Source organism: Phocoena sinus, chromosome 11 (genome assembly GCF_008692025.1).
Source record: "Phocoena sinus isolate mPhoSin1 chromosome 11, mPhoSin1.pri, whole genome shotgun sequence".
Taxonomy (NCBI): domain Eukaryota; kingdom Metazoa; phylum Chordata; class Mammalia; order Artiodactyla; family Phocoenidae; genus Phocoena; species Phocoena sinus.
In genome coordinates this window covers 79260071-79280351 of record NC_045773.1, presented here as the reverse complement: position 1 = coordinate 79280351, position 20281 = coordinate 79260071, and the positions used below count along the sequence as shown (strand labels likewise).

The window sequence follows — 20281 nt, the reverse complement described above, 5'->3', positions numbered from 1 at the left end:
TACTGAAATATTTTCAGAACGAGTCTATTTCATTAAACTTGTTGAAATGCTTAGTCAGTTAGCACAGATGATTTCTATTATTCTAGTAAATAAACAAAAAAGTTTAATAAAATTTGTATTTTTATCAATAAATTGAGCACCTATTTTATTAAAACGCTGTTATGTTTCATAGCTACTAATTTTCAAGTTTAGGTCAGTATCCACTGTATCCACTAGGCTTCTTTACAGTGTTGTATTATCTCATCATATTATATAATACGTGGTTATAATTTTCCCGAGGCTAGGACTATGGACCTAAGCCACTTACTAGCCCAATGGACCCTTGTTAAAGGTAGATCAAGACAGTCCATTTGCCAGTTGCTTGGACAACTGAATTTGACTAAAACTGATCATTTTAAATACTTTAAAAATCACTTTTTCTGGGAGTAGTATATGATTTGTCAGGCTGCCTCCTGTCTCCCTATCTTTTCATTGACAATGACGTTCAATTTTCATTTGCCATATGGTTTGGGTGTTATATAGGTAAACATGAAGGTAGATAAATGTTATACGTTTGCCAAGTGGCCAGATGACCCTTTCCCATTTGAGACAGGAAGTCTAAGGAAGTTTGTCCTGTATCTTGTAGGTTTCTTCAACAGAAGCAAGAAGAAAGAGGGATTCAGGCCTTTTGCATAGATTCTTCCTAGAAAAAACAATCTTTTCGGTTCTTAGAATTCAAAAACAAAGATAGTGAGAGAAAATTGATATGAGCTGGGGAATTTAAACTCAGAGAAAGATCCACAATGTGTGAAAGGATTACTGTTTTATTAATTAAAACTGTTGCTTAGGGCAGTGTGGTTTCCCTGACCAGTAGCATCAGCACCAAAATTCTGGGGAGAGGGCCCAGCAATCTGTTTTCACAGGCTATCCCAGCGATTCTGATGCCTCCAACTAAAGCACCCTCGGCTTGGGGCAGTTATGTGAATTTAAATCGAGGACCTCGAAGCAATTTCTTTTTTCAAAGTGGTTCAGGGCCAATCCTGATAGGATGATTTACCTCCACAATATAACTAACGACACAAGTGACAGTGTTTAAAAAGTGTTAAGTGTTAGACTTCGTAGAAATAGTCAACACACAGAGGACGATTCTGTAGACCATTATCTAGTCTGTTCCCCACCTAACAATCCAGTCTTCCAAACTAAAGTTGCTCAAAATACAGAAACTCTTGAAGTTCAAATGGATGCTAACAGGCAGTCTGGTTTTTATTTTAAATATTTTTTATTATGGTAAAATAGATATGACGCGATTTGCCATCTTCAACCACTTTCGGTGGCACTGCAGTTACGTTTTTTAAAGCCAGGAAAGTGTGTTCACTTCGATCACCTGTAATGAGATGTCCTCCCAACGTGCATCCTCAGCCTGCACTTCTCCATTCTGATGCCCGAGGCAGTCGATCTGCAGTAAGGCGAGCGTGTGGAGCTGGAGGGCCCGTTGGCGGTCGGCGGGGGCCTCAGGGACCCTGGGCTCCAGCAGGCCCCGGGTGGAGAGCGGAGCGCGCGGCTCGGCGCCCCCCGGCTGCCCGGCCGCGGTGCAGGGACGCGCGGGGCCTGCGAGGGGAGCTGCAGGGTAACTTTTCCCAGGGAAAGAGGCCGGTCGTCCCCACCAGAAGCCTCCCTGCCTTTTGTTTGTTTTCCTGCCGGAGGCTGGAGAGCGGCCGGGTGCCCAGCCGCTCACCATGCGCGGCGCGGCCCGCGCCCCTCGGCGGCGCCCCCGGGCGTCCCTCCGCGGACCCCTCGGCCCGTCCTAGCGCGGGTCGCCCTGCTCCCGCTCCCGGACCAGTTCGGCGCCCGCCCTCCGAGAAGCCACGCTCCCCGCAGGCGCGGGCCCCCGCCTGTGCTCGCGGCGCCGGTAAGTGGGGTGCGGATTAGGGGCTTCTGCCGGGTGATCTGTCACTCGGGGTGATGGACCGGAGCTGCGAGGGCCCCCAGTGCCGTGGCCCCGCGAAGGATCGGAGGTCGAGGGAGAGGCTCTCGGGCTGTAGTTTCTCTCCGCGGTCCTGTGGGTCTCTCCCTCTTGGCAGAAAAACTCCCGCTTCCTCGGAGTCTGGAAGATTTTGGTGTGTGTTTACCTTTTGGCGTTAAAGAAGGGAAAGATCCCGGCCCGATTTGAAGCCCCATTGGTAGGATATGGAGGACTTGCTTTCGGAATTTTCCTGACTAGGCCTTTGGCTGTCCTGCAAGAGGTCTGAGCAAGAAATCCTCACACATTTATGTGCAACCATTTTTCACTGGGTTTCTTTCTGCTCTGACTTCTTTCTTACTAATCAGAGTAGACGTTATGAGAGGGATGCTGAAGGACTTTACAGAACCACTGTTTCTTTTATAATGCACCTTTGAAAGTTTGACTTTGACACTAGCATTGAGGGCTTTTACTTTTAAATTAAAAAGTAGTTGAATGCCTTATTCTGCAGAAAAGAGTATTCGTTTCCACTTATAACTAAATAAAGAGCTGCTTTTGCTAAAGCTGAATTATACTGAGAAAATATCACCCTGAATTTTGCATCCAGTGCTAGACTTCTCTAAGGTATTGGCACTTGTTTTCTATTTTTGCTTGGAGCACTCTTTGTAGCAGTTTGATAAGTACAGTTTTCGTTTCTCACATTTTCCAGTGAGTGGGCTTTCAGGATGTCCCCCCAAAATGAATTGTACTATTGCTGAATATAAAATTAAAATGAGCTTTAAATTTGTGTAGCTAACATATAAATTATTAAGAGGAATTTGTGCCTCAACCATATGTTAGCTGTGCTAAGAGTTAATGTATTCATAAATATGCACATTTGAAATAGTTTCTGAACAAAGCACTGCAATTTGGTAAAGAATTTGGCCTTCCTGTCTATTTGAGGACCAGTAATTTTGGGTGTAGAAATAAGAGCAGTGGTGTGATCTTTTATTTAAAATGATACCCTGTACCACTGCTTGCTTCCCTAAGATCCAGCCCTTACAGTGACCCTGCCTGTCCACTTTACCTTGTCCCCTTCTCCAGAGTCAAAACTGGTGGCAGGGCAAGAGCGGACAACCACGTTTCTAAGTAAGACCAGTTTAGTTTCAGATGATGGAAGGATGTGTTGGAGGGTTGATGGAGCTTGTTTGAGTGGGCAGAGGTCTGTCCTAGCCAAGGGAACTCAGAATTTAGTCATTTTCTTAAAAAAATGCTTTTTTCTCACTGAAGTTTCTTACCTACAGACTGTGTGTAAACAGGCTACCAGGATAAAGAAACCAGGCTTTGGGGGTTTTATTTGTTGACTGTTTCACATCATCAAAGCTATTTTTCTACTTTCATTGTTTTCTTCTCATTGTTTTTTGAGGTTCCCAGTAATGGTGGAAATCCTGTCAGTCTTGAACCTTTTGGAATTCTCTTCAACAGTCTTTTCCTTCATTTCCTTCATCCTTGCTATCAATGAGTCATGAAGACCTTTGACATGTGATTTATATAGCGCCCTCCCTCCATATTCTAATGCAGAGGCTCACCCTTCCTCTCCTGCAGACTGGGGCAGCCTCTGAGCTAGCCCCGCAAGCTGGCTCTTAGTAAGTCCTCATTGAATGTTTGTTGAATGAGTGGATGGATGGATGGAATGGATGAATGAATGAATGAGACACACCTTCTGGTTTCTTCATCTTCTTGTCCATCTAGTCTTTTAAAACTATCAGTTCCTCACATCTCTCCTTGCCTTGCAGCCCTCAGGTCCTCTCCCTTCTCAACTATCTCAAGTCTAAAACAATTTGCCTGATTTTTAAGGCCTTTCATAATCAGGCCTCACGCCTCCTATCTAAATTCTATTTTCAGTTCAGCATACATCTTCGCACTCTATGGGTGTGGTCTTCTTTCGAGCCTGCTGTACTAAGGGGGCCAGGATGGTTCCTGCTCAGATTGCTGTCCTAGAAACCCTCACCCCTCTCCCCCATCTCCTGTGCAAATCTTACCCTTCCTCAGAGGAGGAAGCTAAGTCCTCACTTCTTCTATAACATCTTCTCTAACTATTCATTTCTCTTCTCTCTCTTGCAAGTCTCCAGATACTTGTTTCTTTTGTAATACACCTTTTAAAGTTTGACTTTGACACTAGCACCGAGGACTTGTTTTTTTTTTTTTTTTTTTTTTTTTTGGCTGAGTTAGGTCTTTGTTGCTGCGTGCGGCTTTCTCTAGTTGCGGACAAGCCGGGGCTACTCTTCGTTGTGGTGCGCAGGCTTCTCATTGCGGTGGCTTCTCTTGTTGCGGAGCAGGGGCTCTAGGTGCGTGGGCTTCGGTAGTTGTGGCTCGCGGGCTCTAGAGCACAGGCTCAGTAGCTGTGGCGCACGGGCTTAGTTGCTCCGTGGCATGTGGGATCTTCCCGGACCAGGGCTCGAGCCTGTGATCCCTGCATTGGCAGGTGGATTCTTAACCACTGCGCCACCACGGAAGCCCGAGGGCTTATATTGATCTCTCACTGGTTTAGGTTATTTTAAGCCTCTTTAGGGCAGGAGCCATATTCTCTGCATGGTAATGTGGGGTTGTGGGCTTTGAAGTCGGGCAGAATTGAGGTCGGGGCCTCACTCCTCGGTACTCATGTGGCCTTATGGATTCTCCAAGCATTAGTCCTCACGTGTAAAATAGGGGAAATGCCTCCCCACCTGGCTGCAGTGTGGAGATGCTCTTGGTGTCTGAACAGCACCTGGAACACACCTGACAAAAATCCGCTCATCCCTCCAGTGACTGGGAGAGCCCTGAACACGTAGCAAATATTTGGTAGATGTTTGTCAGCTGACTTGGAGTCAAGTCATGGCTGGGTCTGGAGGCCCAGGGGATGGCAACCATGCAGAATCCTTAGTAAGTGTTATCCTGCCCTTAAAGCAGCTTGAGCTTGGGTTATTCCTGGTGACAGCTCTGCTTCTGGGATCTGTTGCTGTTTTTCCGTCTGAACCTTGCCAGGAACACGACTGCCTTTAAATTTTCTTTTTTCACTGCTTCTTTGCGGCAAGCTCCTCCATTTCATTTTGCAGGATCTTGCTGAGTTGGAGTTGTACGTAGCACTTCTGTTTTTCTGCTTGTGAGGGTATGTGTGAGTGTATGTATTTATGGTAGGACGTGTTGCCTAGCAATTTCTTGGCAGAATTCTGGGCACAGTGACCTTTCTGTGTATGTTGATCTGTCAGCCTGTGAATAGTGTCTTAACTGTAAATTGTCTCATCGGCTCTCTTGCTTGACCATGGCCTTCTGAGAAAGGCCTGTAACTAGAGCATCAGAAACTTCCTATCTGTGGGCCTCAGTGTTTGTGGTTGCTGTAGGTGACCCGGAGAACGTGCAGAGGCGTGCGCCAGATGACTTACACGCATATCTACAGTGTAATCGTGTCCTAGGTTGTGGCTGTGCTTTCCTTGAAACAGTTTGAACTTCCTTATTAGTACACCTGTGTGTTCAAGAAAATTACCTGGTAAAAACAATTTGCTGAAGTACATCAATTCCTGGGGCAGATTGCATTAAAATGCTAAGTTATGGAAGGAAGAAATCAGAGGCATCTTTACTTGTAGCCAAAGAAGTAGAAGAAGCAGTGGAGGGTCCCCTCGAGATGGTGACCAAGGTTGATGTGGAATTCACGCTCGCTCTCTCTGCTCCACGTGACGTGCTGTCTGATGCTCGGAAAATTCTACTGTTCAACAATCCAAGCGGAGAGCTTCGTTTCTTGATTCCTTCCAAGGAAACGGAAGCGTCCTTGCACTTTAAGTGCCTGGCTCACTGTGCTTTGAAAGTCGAAACCTTCCTAGAAAGAAGTGCCTGGGTTTGGACTCACCTGTGCAGCTGGCTTCAAATCCTGGGAGCGCTGACTTCTGAAGCTGTCTCAGAGTTTGAAGAAAGCACGTCTCTGGAGAGCTGCCACTTTTTTTTTTCTATGTAGTTTCAGGATTAGCAATACCTTCACGGACTTTTTGAGGAAGGGGAAGTGGGAGCATTTGCTACATCTTTAATCGACTATGAAAACATTTCTTATATTCACACATTTAAAACTCTGCTGCCCTGAAGGTATCAAGACTTCTGTCCGTTGGGCCACAGCATCTCAGCTGTAAAGTGAGGGTGTTGGGGGGTGATCGTTCAGGTCCCTTATAGGGAAAAAAATCTGATTCTATAGTCAGGTTTCCTCAATATTATACTATGCCCGTGTTCAACTTAGGTCCTATTAAACTGAGCATTCAATCTATGCTAATTAGCATTAGGTTATATATTATTTTACTTTCCATTTTTCCTAGATTTTGTTTGTCATCCTCAGTTTTTTTTATTTAAAAAATACTGTTTTTAAAATAAAATAACACAATAGTGTTATTTCCACCGTGCTCTTAGTAGCCACTTGATAAGTGTACAGTGATGACCAAGGGCTTGTGAGAGCCACGTATTTGTGAGGAAAGATCAACATGAGTCATTTTTTATCTTTCTATAGGTATAGTGTGGTCTGTGATAAAGTGCTGATAACATGTGACTGCTCTCCTGGTTAATATGAAAGATAATGGCCCAGAACCAAGAAGATAAAGGAGTAGTGGTGTAATGTCCAACTACGTATTTCACAATATCATGAAAGTTACTATCTGCATGAGTTTGTAGTTCCGAGAAGACAGTAGTTAATGGTTCTGTCCTCTCGGACACTGCCTGTGCTTTGAAAATGAATTTACTGATGATTGATTTAACTCAGATGAAACCGAGTGAGAAAAAAGTAGGTTATATATGCCTACCTTTTTTTTTTTAAATAGTAAATATTTATTTATTTATCTATTACATCTTTACTGGAGTATAATTGCTTTACAATGGTGTGTTAGTTTCTGCTTTATAACAAGGTGAGTCAGTTATACATATACATATGTTCCCATATCTCTTCCCTCTTGCGTCTCCCTCCTTCCCACCCTCCCTATGCCACCCCTCCAGGCGGTCACAAAGCACCGAGCTGATCCCCCTGTGCTCTGCGGCTGCTTCCCACCAGCTATCTACCTTAGGTTTGGTAGTGTATATATGTCCGTGCCTCTCTCTCGCTTTGTCACAGCTTACCCTTCCCCCTCCCTATATCCTCCTACCTGTCAGCTTAGCTGTTAACAAGCAAATGTTTTCCTAAATTGTTATAAAAGCTTTTAGAAGGAGTCATAATTTTTGTGCCCTAGTCTCCATAGAGCTGTTCAGTTCTGCAAAGAATCTATGAGGGATGGCGGTAGGAGTGGGGTGGATGGTACAGGAAAATGAACAAAGTGACCCTTTATAAACCCATAAGTTACTCCTTCACTGATTTATTCATCCAACTCATCTTTATTTGGAGCACCTATTTGGGCCGACCGGGTGCCAGGTCCTTGTCTGGTTGCTGGGAATACAGTGGTGAACATAACAAAATTTCTGCCCACAGGAAGCTTATACTCTCAGGATACACACAGTCTGTATATGCAACCCTGTGACCCACGGGTACGTGAGGACTGTGTGGAAAGGGCTAAAGTGCTCTGCCTGCGTGTGGCGTTTCCTGTGTTTCAGGGGTCCACGCATCATGCCCTGCAGGCATGTCCTGCCGGCTGCCCGTTTTTGTAAATAGACTTGTACCGGGATGCAGCCGTGCCCATGTGTTTCCGTGTCATCTGTGGCTGCTTTTGTGCTACAGCAGCGGATTTGAATAGCTGTGCCAGAACCCTGCCACCCTCACAGCCTAACGTATTTACCGGCCCTTCACAGAAAACATTTGCTGACACCTGCTCTATGTTATTTTTATGTTAAGCCTTTACGTCCTCGATATGTTTTATTGATTTGTTTGTCGTTACACATGGTGGTGAAGCATCGTACGCTGTGTGAGATCAGCCCTGAGTTCAACGTGCTGTGATACTTGAGTAGCGCTTGAATGTGTGACATGTTCTGATTCACTCCCTCATCTTCACCTCGTCCTCCCTTGCCCACCCTTAGAACAGAGGGTGGCAATCAGGTGAGCAACTGGGGCTGGGACCACGGCCACCGCCTGCGTGAAGCTGGGGGACTGTCACCCCAACTCATCCGCAGTTTCCCACGAGTCAGAGGAAAGTTATTCTTCCTCTGGGTCTTCAATATTTCCTTTCCCTTCAGTTCTTCACAGCCCACAGACCACATAGAATGATGGGTCCTAGTTTAGAACTAATCTACAAGCAATGGAAGACTTTACTTTAGGTTCGGGGCACAGCGCCCTTTGTGGGAGAAGTGATGGGAAGTGGTAGACCCTTCTCCTGGGATTTAGGACTTGGTGCATGAATTCTCCTTTCAGAAGCTGGGGTTGAAGGATGTGAGGGAAGTCAGGGCATGAAACGGTCTCTGGGGAGTAGAAGAGGGCAGCCCAGGTAACAGATCCTCTTCTCCCATCCTTCCAATTAAGGCAGCAGCCAGAAGCATCTTTAATGTGCTCCTTGTCACAGGAAAGGCAAAGCACGTTCCACAATAGAGGAGGCTCTTTTGGCATTGTAGCTGCTGTCCCCAAAGCAGAAAAATGCACTGGTCCAAGAGGCAAAATATTTAAAGGACATTCTTGCTAAAATGTATGTGGGCAGAAGAATTAGGTCCCAGAGAGAAAAATTAGAGATACAGATGTACTATTTTTAGTACCTTTTTAAAAGAAATGTAACAATATTAACTTTACTCTTGTAAAGTTATGAAATGTTCGAACCTAGAATTCATGCCAGTTAAGGTAAAATGGAACTCAGAAGTGCCAGGAGAGGGGCCACTGAGTGATTTTGCACATGATCTAGTTTTCCGATGAGGACAGGTGAAAGCAATGGCATCTTTTCAGTGGAAAATGATCAAGGCTCAGGGAGAAAAGCTCTTCACACAGGTCCGAATGGTGGAAGTGGTACTGGTAAACCACGACTCCCAGAGATGCCCACTTTTGCGTACAATTTTCTGCCTCCTGTCTTAAAAAATGAGTAATTGTGGCATTTATTCAATGACTCTTAAGTTTTCAAACTAAAGAGCGGCCCACCCTGTGCCTGGTTGGTTTCCCAGGCTGGGAATGAACAGGGCACCTGGTGTGAGACCCCAGCCGTGAGCAGATGATCTGCCCTACTGAGGACTGAGCCGAGGGGAGGAAATTGGGACAGACCGCAGGAAGGTTTCCCCAATGTCGCCTAGCCAGAAAAACCATAGCATTCATTTCAAAGTTTGTCTGGAACCCTTTGAAAGCAAAATAGAGCTGTGCTGCTCTGTGAGTTGGGTACAGCCTAACCCAGAAGCCGAAGGCCTGATCTGACGACACTGTGGGGACCTTTCTGTGATTCTCTGAGACCCAGTAAGTAATTCCAGCACCATGGTGGGAGGACCCAGGCAGCCTGCCGGCTTTAGCCTTTCTGCAGTATTTACTATTCTCCCATTTCAGAACTTCAGAACATTTCTGCTCAGGGCAAACAATCTGAGTACCATGACTTTGCACAGGAAGAAATAGAAGCATTCTGTTTCGAGATACTTACCAAGGGTGGTACAGAAGATACACAGCAAAGACTAAAATTCATGTATTGACCGTTCAAACCATGAGTACCTGCTAGTGTAGGCGGAGCATGAGGTAGGAGAGCAGAGATGAAAGAAGCATGGTGACTGTCCGGGACAGGCCTGCGTGTCATTGACCACTGGGGAGGTGGGGACAGGGCACTGTGGCCTCTTGGGGAGAGAGCCGTTGGCTGTGTCTGTGCAGGTTGGGACAGGAGGTCCTGGAAAGGTGATGTTTGAGCTGGACTCGGAGGGAGGAAAAGGAGTAGATTCTGAGCTTTGGGGTCTGGCTGAGACAGTGAGACACTTACCCTGCTCTGGAAGAGAGATGATGTATAGCACACAGGGTCCCTCTGGGGCACTGTCTGCTCTTTGCTAGCTTTTGTGCAGCTGATGGGAAAGGTGGAAACGTTGATCTGTTTTTTTTCTTTGACAAATGCCGGCTTGATTCCTGACCCAGAGAGTCACAGAACCACAGAATAACGGAGCAGGAAACCACCTTGCTTCATTAAGTCCCGTGCCCTCACCTCACAGAAATTAACCCGGCGACCAAGAGATGCTCCGAGTCACAGGTGCTCTGTGCCAAGTGGAAACTGGGACTCAGTTCCTCTTTGTCTGCAATCACTTGCCTCCCCTGTAGGCAGTGGCTGCTGGCAAGGTCCCCGCTCGGTCCACTGAAGTTCGATTGTAGAATGAGGCCAACTAGAGCATGGCCACATCACTGGTTTCCATATTTGGACTTTGAGCTACAAAGTACTTCTTTTAATTCCTCTCGTTCTCAGATCCTCAAAAGATTTCATAACCTTTGGATCTTTTGCAATCTCTCCCTTGAGCTTGGTGCAGTTGGCCCAGGTTCCTATCTCACTGCCAACACTTATTACACTTATTGCATAACCTTGAACAAGTAGCTGGTGTCTCAGATTCCTTATCTGTAAAATAGGGGTAATAATATTAGTACCTACCTGGTGCCGATGTGAGGACTGAATGGATTAATATATGCAAAGCACTTATAACAGTACGGTATACATAGTAAGTTCTGAAATTATTATTATTATTACCTTTTTGGCTTATTTGATATATTAGTAAGCTACATGTGGATTGGTTATAGTGAGTGGTTATCCAAGATCATTCTTGGAGTCTGAGTGGTATTTAGAAGTACTGCCCATTAACATGTTAGCTGATTCCCCAAGTTAATGGATGGACTGTTACACCGCATTCACTTCACAGGCAGTAGTGACCATCTATACCAGGGACCGTGAATTCAGATGCTCTCAGGGGCAGAGGAGGAAATGTAAAAGAATCAAGGAAGCTGGGTATGTGCTTGTTAAACGGTAAGGAGTTGCTCTTCTCTTTTAAAAAGAGAACAACAGTTTCTCTTTCCCTCCAGTTTTTCTTCGAATGAGGTTTTTTTCCCAGGCTTTTTCCTTTGTTACTTTTGATATAGGCAGAGGAATAGAGAAATATTTTTCTTCTAGTAAAACAAGTGGCTGTGACGGTGCAAAAATAAATGGCAACTAAGAAAAAAAAATTAGCAACTGACACAACATTCATTTTAGGGACACAGGGAGGTCGGGGACAGTGGCGGGATAGAGGGCTCACGCTTGGCCTAAAAGGCCAGTGACCACCCTTGTCTAGCTTTTATTCCCATGGAGGACAAAGGACCTTGTGTTATTAGCTCTTCAGTTTTTCTGGAGCTACCCCAAATCTCGATATTTATATGAAAGTTCCCATTTTAAAATATAAACTCAAAGCCAATCTGTGAATTCCATCCTCAGGCTGCCTGTTTGCAACCCCTGGTCCACACAGGGTAGAATCTCCATATGCTAATGTCATCTACTGAGATTTCAGCCAGAATTGTGAAGTCTTGTCTGCTTTGTAGAGTTAGAGAGAAATACTCTCTATGGTTCAAAAAGGACTGCCTTTGTTCATTGGGTAACTAAGCATTAGATTCTTGATTTCGTTCCTAAGACACTCAACTTTGTATGACTGGAAACCACAGCTGCCATAGCTCAGATGACTGTGGGAGTCTTTGGGAGGTTTCATTGGATGGTGGTATCTATCCCCTGAAGATATCAGGTTCTAGTCCCTGGAACCTGTGAATTTTTCCTTATTTGGCAAAATAGACTTTGTAGATGTGATTAAATTAAGAAATCTGAGATGGGGAGATAAACCTACCTATCTCTAAATGGAGATAGGTTTAGTGGGCCCTAAATGGAAACACTAGTCCTCATAAGTGAGAAGCAGAGGGAGATTTGACACAGAGAGGAGTCAGTGTGACCACAGAGGCAGAGACTGGAGTGATGTGGCCACGAGCCAAGGAACACCAACAGCCACCAGACGCTGGAAGAGACAAGGAGGAAGTGAGCCAGTACCTCTGGAGGAGGTGCCAATACCTTGATCTCGACCCAGTGATACTGGTTCTGGACTCTGGCCTCCAGAAACGTGAGAGAATACGTTTCTGCTGTTTTAAGCTACCAAGTTTATGGTAATTCGTGAACAGCAGCTGTGGAAAACTAATACTGTTAGTAAGGAAAATTTTTTTTAATTGGTTTTTGCCAGTGATGCATGGATCAGTAAATGACATGTCCTTGACGAGAGAAATTAGCCATTATTTAGGGATCAGTGGCCCTAAGCCTTCCTTGCGATTTTTAGCTGGTGGTCCACATGGTGACTTCTGGCTTGTACAACTGTAGCACTCTGGCCATCTGTGCCCTGCCAGAAACTTACCCCAAGGGCCATTCCCTGGTCACTGTGTGTGTTCCAGAGGAATGCTTTCAGTTGTCCTTGACAGAATATCTGATGGTGGCTTCAGCAACAAAGACTTTTGATTAGATCATATAACAAGAAATCTAAAGCAGATATTTTCAGGGATCGTGCAGCAGCCCAGTGATGTCATCCAGGATTCAGCTTCTTTCTCTTAATCCATCCTCAGCAGTTGGGATTCTCATCTTTAGAGCTGACGTCTCATAATCACCAGAAGACTGTCTCAGCTCTGAATATTACAGCTTTATACCACCATGTTCAGGGAAGAAACACGAGGCAACCTCTTTGTCAGCTGTCTCTGTCAAAGAGTAGATTCCCTCCCAGAGGCCCTTCTCTTCCCTCACCAGCTCACTTTCCTTTCCGTCTTGTTGTCAGAGCCGTAGTCCCACTCCTAAACGGTATTCAGTAGGAAGGAAGTACAATAGAATTGTTTGGCTTGGCTTCAACTGAGCATTGTTCATGCCCTGGGACTGTGGTAGGTGGCTGCCGTCCCTGATTGTACTGAATCGTGAATAAAATCAGAGCTCTATAAACTAAGCAGCAAGAGGAACATTGCTATGGGGTAGATCAGCAATGACATCTGTCATATCGCCCTTCTTTTTCCTAGTGCGTTGTCCATCACCCTGCTGTTTTCCCAGAGCAGCAGTGAGTTTTTGTCCTTTCCTTTCAGAGTATAACATGAGTCATCAGATTCAGGCCACCACGAAAATGGTGAACAACTGTACAATACTGATCTCAAAAGTCAGTAACCACTTCCTGCTAGGAGATGCTCAGAGTTGACTGTGGGTCGAATGCTACTTTTTGTCTAATGCTAGTTTGAATAATACCACTTCATTGTTTTTAGTTTAGGAAATAATTCACTAGAGAACAGAAAGCTCAGATAGTTGTCATGATTCTGTTCTCTAGATCTGTATATAGTGTAACTAAGCCTCCTCTCTGATACTCCTTTGGACCCTTGAAACAATCACCACAGCTTCCTAAGTCCCTTTTTCTTCATGTATTCTCTGTTTCTTCAACTACTCTTCACGTGCTTTCATTTAGGCCCCTTATTATGTTCCTGAATATCTTTCTTGAAGTTTGTCATCCAAAGCTGAACAGTAATTCAGGTGTATGTTGAGATTGTCACGTCCCTTGTTCCGGATCCGCAGCTGCCATGTTGCAAAACTCCGGTGGACACCATTCGTGTAGTGTTCTGTGAGTACCCCAGAGCTGTGCATGGTATTAGCATTGTCTGAATGCTGTCCTCCTAATAAGAACTCTAATAATGCACTATCTTTGGGGGGAAAAAAATAAAGCAACCTTAGAGCATCTCCAGTGAGAGGTTTTGTACATATCTCAAATTCAACACCTTAGAAAACAGAACCCATTGTGTCTCCTACTCTCTATAACATTCATCCTGTCTGGTGCCTTTGTTCAGGCCTTCCACATATTTCACCTGACTATTGCAGTACCCTCCATCTAGTCTCTCTGCCTCTAGTCTCTCTATTCTAACATCAGTTTGAATAGTCCGGGGTGGGGGGGGGGTCTCCCTCATGTCATTTCCCTGCTTAAAAGCCCCAGAGAGCTCCCGTGTGGCAGGGTAAAGACCAAACTCCTGCATGACAGATGTACGCCTCACAGCTGGGTCCCACCCTAAGTTTCTAGCCATTCCCTGCATTTCCTTACTGCCCTCCGTGGCTTTTATGTCCTAGCCCTGTACTTCACAGTGGGGTTGCACATTACAGTCCCCTGGAGGGCCTTCTAAATTATCAAAACTCAGTCCCCAACCTCGACCTGACTCTTAGAGGTGGGGCCTGGGCATCAGTATTTGTTAAAATTTCCCCAGGTGATTCTGTCGTTCACCGTAGGAACCGTAAGCTCTCGTGAACATGCCAAGCTCTTATACCCACCAACCTTTTGCAGAGTTTCCTCCACCTGTAATTCCTTTCTCTCCCTTTTCTGTGTAATAAAACTTTGCTCATTCTTCAAACCTCAATATTACCTCTTCTCTGAGGGGGTGTCTGATCCCTCCCTCCTCCCAAGAGTTTGTTGTTCTCTCTACCGTGGGCTTATAGCGTTTCCTACATTTTCCATGTTCGTGTTGATAAGGAGTTATTTAAAGGAAGGACCCTTCTCTTATCCATAATGTGCCCCAGAAGCCCTGCGCAGTGCTTTGGCATCTTGGTAAAGTTTGAATAAAATTGTCAACCTGACTTCAGTGCCTGAAGAGACTCTAGTCTGATCCATTTTACGGTCGGTATGTAATTACCTGAAATAAAATTAAAAAGCAACCGCCACGTGTTGGTGGGGGTCAAATCTTGCCAGAGAAATTGAATTTTGTTCTATGATACTGTGACAGACAGTAACAAGGAGGAATCATAGGGTGACTGTATACTGAATGAATGACCCACTCTATCATGATTTCAGTAAAGTTCTTAATTTTTTCAAGATAGCTTTTCTTCAGTGATAATCTATGAAGACATTGTCCCAATTATGCAGTTTCAGTAGATGAGGAACTAACTATCAGAGAAAGGCTTCTATGATTAATAATTGATAGATATGTATTATTATTATTATATATAATGCCATTGCAAAAAAAGTGGGGGAGAGCCCACAGGCTACTGGAATGTAGATCGTTATTAAGTTTTGGTTGCCACAGTTCATCAAAGACATGGAGAAATGTGTGAGGATTCAGAGATGAATGCCAAAGAAAATTAAAGGAGTGGAAAACAGGTCCTATGAGGAAAGGCTGTGTAATTACAGCAAGAGGAGGTTGAGAGATACACATTTGATTACTAATTTGATGTACATCACATTTTCATGAGATAGTTTCTTTATATTCACACACAAAAAAAAACAAAGCGTGAGGAAATTAGGTTAAATTAGAATAGGCAGGTTTCGGTTGGACATTAAGAAAAATACTCTAACTGGATTACAAAATGCAAATCTGATCATGTTATTTTCTTGTTAAAAAAAAAACCCTGGTGGCGCAGTGATTGAGAATCTGCCTGCCAATGCAGGGGACACGGGTTCGAGCCCTAGTCTGGGAAGATCCCACATGCCGCGGAGCAACTGGGCCCGTGAGCCACACCTACTAAGCCTGCGCATCTGGAGCCTGTGCTCCGCAACAAGAGAGGCCGCGCCGGTGAGAGGCCCGCGCACCGCGACGAAGACTGGTCCCCGCTCGCCTCAACTAGAGAAAGCCCTCGCACAGAAATGAAGACCCAACACAGCCAAATAAACAAACAAACAAATAAATAAATTTATAAAAAACAAAACAAAACAAAAAAACCTTAATTGACTTCCCATTGTCTCTAGGTCAAAGCCTACTTTAAAAAAATAAATAAAACATGTAATTTATGAGTTAGCTGATTTTTGACAGATCAAAGTTCCAGTGATTTTTTTTTTTTTAAGGAAGATGACATACAACAATGATTTGGAAATTTTAATTTGTTGGAAAGTGAAATTATGAATGATGCAGAAATCATATGTCATATCAAAAATAGATGGAGATAAATATGAAAAATGAAAAGAGGGGAAAACAAACACAGAGCCCAAAATTGCTTATGTTGTGGCCCAAATGCTCTTTCTATGTTATGTTGAGACACACCTTGAATCCAAAACAGTCCACAACGCACAAATCGTGAAGTGGAGGAGCCGTGATGTATGATGTGTTCTGTCTTATGAGCAAGTTCATATTAGGTTTTATTAAGTAAATCTATATTTAAATGTTTTAGGCTGAAAAAAGTGCTTAAGATATGTATTATCTTTTTAAAGATTTCCTTCCTCTACCATTTTGAGAATTTTTTAAAACTTTTAGTCTAGAATAATTCAAACATACAGAGTTGCAAGAACAGTACAAAGAAGACCCATACACCTTTTCCCCAATTTACCTCGTGTTAACATTTTACCCCATTGTGTGTTTGTTCTCTCTCTCTCTCTACCCACACACACACACACACACACACACACACACACACAGAATTTTTGTTTTACCACTTGAGAATAAATTGTATATATTATGGCCCTTTGCTTACAAATCCTTCAGGGTGTATTTTCTTAGAATAAGACTATGCTCTTTCACAACCACAGGACAGGCATCAACTTTAGTAAATTTAATACAGATACAATACTTTAATTTAGCATCCATATCCTAATTGTTTCCATTAATGACCTTTATAGTGTTTTCTTCCTTTAGTATAGGATCCAGTCAAAGCCTTATGTTTTTTGAAATGTCATTTGAGGCTCTCAACAAGCAAACTTCTGGGGTTAACTCTTTCCAGCTCCAAACTCCCACCTTCCCCTCCACCCCAGATTCAAGCCCCTGTGCCTTCTTTTCTGCTCCTTGGAATGCTAGAATCCCCTACATTACTAAACACCTACTTTTCTTTTTCCTTCAAGACTCAGTCTTTTATGAAGACTCTTCTTACTGCCCTCCTGAGCCCAAGTGGAATCAACCAAGTTAGAAGCCAGGGGGCTTTCTCCTTAACCCCTCCCCACATCCTGTACCCTCTGTGTACATGAAATATCTTAGTGCATATTCATGAGTATGCATCCACCCACTCTCATCCTCTGCCGTGAGACTCTAAGATCTTTAAAAAAATAAAGGACCGTGTTTTATTGGTCTTTGTATCCCCAGATATTAACATAGGGTCTGTCACACAGGAAGTGCTTTATAAATATTTATTAATCAGCAATGGAACCTATCACTGTAAAGAGCTGCTGAAGAAAGTTGTAAGTTGTCTGATACTGGAGCGCTTCAAAAGAAGGAAAATGCTCTTCAAACAAGGGGCCTTGAAATGGTTCTATGGGGAAATGGGAATGAATGGGAGAGGGGCAGGTAGGCTTGATCTCTAAAAGGTTTTCCAGTTATATGGTAGAATATGGTGAAATCAGGAATAACCTTTACAGTTCTTTTTTTTTTTTTTTTCCCGCGGTACGCGGGCCTCTCACTGTCGTGGCCTCTCCCGTTGCGGAGCACAGGCTCCGGACACGCAGGCTCAGCGGCCATGGCTCACGGGCCCAGCCGCTCTGCGGCATGTGGGATCCTCCCGGGCGGGGGATCGAACCCGTGTCCGCTGCATCGGCAGGCGGACTCCCAACCACTGCGCCACCAGGGAAGCCCACCTTTACAGTTCTTAAGGTTTCTCAAGGTCATGCAAAGCCTTCACAAAAACATAGACTAGAATTACTGCTTAATTTTGAACTAATTTTAGACTTTCAGAAATGTTACAAAAATAGTACAGACAGTTCTTAGCGATTCTTCACCCAGCTTACCCTAATACCAACATCTTCTATAACCATAGGACAATGATCAAACTCAGGAAGTTAGCATTGGCACAGTGCTGTTAACTAAACTATGACCTTATTCAAATTTCACCAACTTTTCCGCTAATGTCTTTTATCTGTTCTGGGATCTTATTCAGGTTCTCACATTGTGTTTAGTTGTCATGTCTCCTTCTTTGCCTCCAATCTGTGACAGTTCCTCAGTCTGTCCTTGCCTTTTATGATCTTGACACTTTTGAAGAGTATCGGTCAGTTTTTTGTAGCATGTCCCTCATTTTGAGTTTGACGTCTTCTCATGAGTGGATTGAGGTTCTGCATTTTTGACGGAACACCACAGAGGTGTGCCCTCCTCAGAGCATCATATCCAGGGTACACGGTGTCGTATGTCTTAGTCATGTTGATGTTGAACTTGATCACTTGGGTAAGGAGGTTTCTGTTAGATTTCTGCCTATAGAGTTACCATCTTTCCCTTTGACATTAATGAATGTCTTAAAGATATTTTGTTTTTTGGGCTGCTCCATTTGGCTTGTATCTTAGTTCCCCAATGAGGGATCGAAGAAACTGGGCCTGGTAAGTGAAAGGGCGGCCAGGGAATTCCCAAAGATACTTTGAAACTATGCGGATAGCCTGTTTCTCCTCAAACGTTCATCGACCAATATTTGCATCCATCGGCAAATCTTGTCTGCAACAAATTGTGACATTTGCCTAATAGCGAATTTCTTATTTCCCTCTTTCCTTCTACATTTATTGACTGGAATTCTTCTGGAAGGAGAAGCTGCATTGACTGGATTTAGATGCAGAATGTCACTTATTCTATCATTCTTTTCCGATCTTTTGATTGTTCAGATTATTACTTTGACAGATGTATTTTTTTTAATGTCTTTAGTGTTCTTATTTAAGCATTTACATTTTATTAATGTTTGCCTAAAGGCATTGCAATCACTTAAGTTATGTACTACATTTTCTTCATTATAGGCAGACTGAATGACACTCAGTTTCATAAATGAAAAAGCAATGACTTATCTTTTTCTTTATAAATTTATTTGTTTTGGGCTGCATTGGGTCTTCGTTGCTGCGTGCAGGCTTTCTCTAGTTGCAGCGAGCAGGGGCTACTTTTCCTCACATATGTGGGCTTCTCATTGTGGTGGCTTTTCTTGTTGTGGAGCACAGGCTCTAGGTGCGTGGGCTTCAGTAGTTGTGGCATGTGGGCTTCAGTAGTTGTGGCTCGCGGGCTCGGTAGTTGTGGCGCACGGGCTTAGTTGCTCGGCAGCATGTGGGATCTTCCCGGACCGGGGCTCAAATCCGTGTTCCCTGCATTGGCAGGCAGATTCTTAACCACTGCTCCACCAGGGAAGTCCCATGACTTATCTTTTTAAAGAACACAACTGAAGGACTTTAAAAGAGACACACCGTACATGCAGGCCTTAAAAAATTACTAGTTCTTTGCTTAGTTTCTGAATATCTAGTAATAAAAATAATATTAATAAAATACTGTTGTTGCCTAGCCACAAACAGTTCATGGAGCACATGTGAGTTCTATATCAGGAGAACCTTAATTTAAGCATTTCTTGGCCTTTGTATGTTTACGTTGTTAATTGTAGCTGAATTACACAGAACACAGTATATTTAGCATGGATTCTTGTAGCTCAGCAGTTTCCATCGACCATAGTCATCATGTCGTGTTTGCCTACAGTGGTTAGTCAGCAGAAATTGCAGCTGATTCATTTCTGAGTCAGTGATAAAATCACTTTCCAAGAACGCTGTGTCTCATTTTATAAAACATTGGAAAAGAGCATTATTTAGACCAGAGGTTAACAAACTTTTTTTTTTGGTAAAGGGTACAATAATATATCCCTTAGGCTTTGTGGGCCATACAGTCTGTGTCACACCTACTCTGCTGTGTAGCGTGAAAGCAGCTGCAGACAGTATGCAAGTGAGTGGGCATGACTGTGTTCCAATAAAACTTTATTTACAAAAAAACAGGTGGCAGACTGGGGGTTACAGCTGGCCCCTGATTTAGACAGACATAGAATGTACATTAACATTTATCCTTGTCTTTCATTTTTCTCTACAGGCAGAAGACTCATCTTTGAAAATATGTATTTGGGAGATAGTCACGTTCTATTGAATACCTTGTGCTGCCATAGAAAAATCTGGTTACACTCCGGGGAGGTCTGCTGCGGCTGCAGGACTGATCCGCCTTGGCCCTGAGATGAATGTCCGGCCTGAGCGGGCACACCATGAATAGGTACACAACCATCAAGCAACTCGGGGATGGAACCTATGGTTCCGTCCTGCTGGGAAGAAGCATCGAGTCTGGGGAACTGATTGCTATTAAAAAGTAAGTTTTATCCTTCATGCTCACGAATCCATCCTCAGTGACACATTGTCAACATAGTTTTAACTCTGTGCTCTCCATTCTTCATCTGTGAAAAGTTTCTACAGGGGAGGCATGGAGAAGAATCTCAGACATTGATTGCTGTGGGTTAGATGACTGTGAACTCTGGGATGCTCGTGTTAGAGTCTTAAACACATCCCCAAGTTAGACGCACTACTTTGCATACAGCTCTAGTACTTGTTCCAAGGATCTTCTCATATGGGGAGGTAGTAACAAGCAGATTAAGAAATACTTTATAGGAAAGGAAACTGAAACTGAGAAATGAAATGTTATTTTGGATCCTTTACACGTGTGATAGTCTGGTGACTGTGGTTTTGCTCCCCCCACCCCACTCGCCCTTTGCAATCTGAGTCCAGACCCATCGTATTAGTTATCTGTTGCTGCAT

At 43.8% G+C, this 20281-nt stretch overlaps 1 protein-coding gene across 2 annotated transcripts in view; it reads left to right on the top strand.

The window, feature by feature from the left end:
• Nucleotides 1–1663: 1663 nt before the first annotated feature.
• Nucleotides 1664–20281, top strand: part of CILK1 (ciliogenesis associated kinase 1) — a 53042-nt gene continuing 34424 nt past the window's right edge. For both annotated transcript variants that reach the window (XM_032648070.1, XM_032648069.1), the window contains exons 1-2: nt 1664–1888; nt 19572–19838. In XM_032648070.1, the coding sequence (XP_032503961.1) occupies nt 19714–19838 (125 nt within the window). In that variant the 5' untranslated portion in view covers nt 1664–1888; nt 19572–19713. The remainder of the gene's footprint in view (nt 1889–19571; nt 19839–20281) is intronic.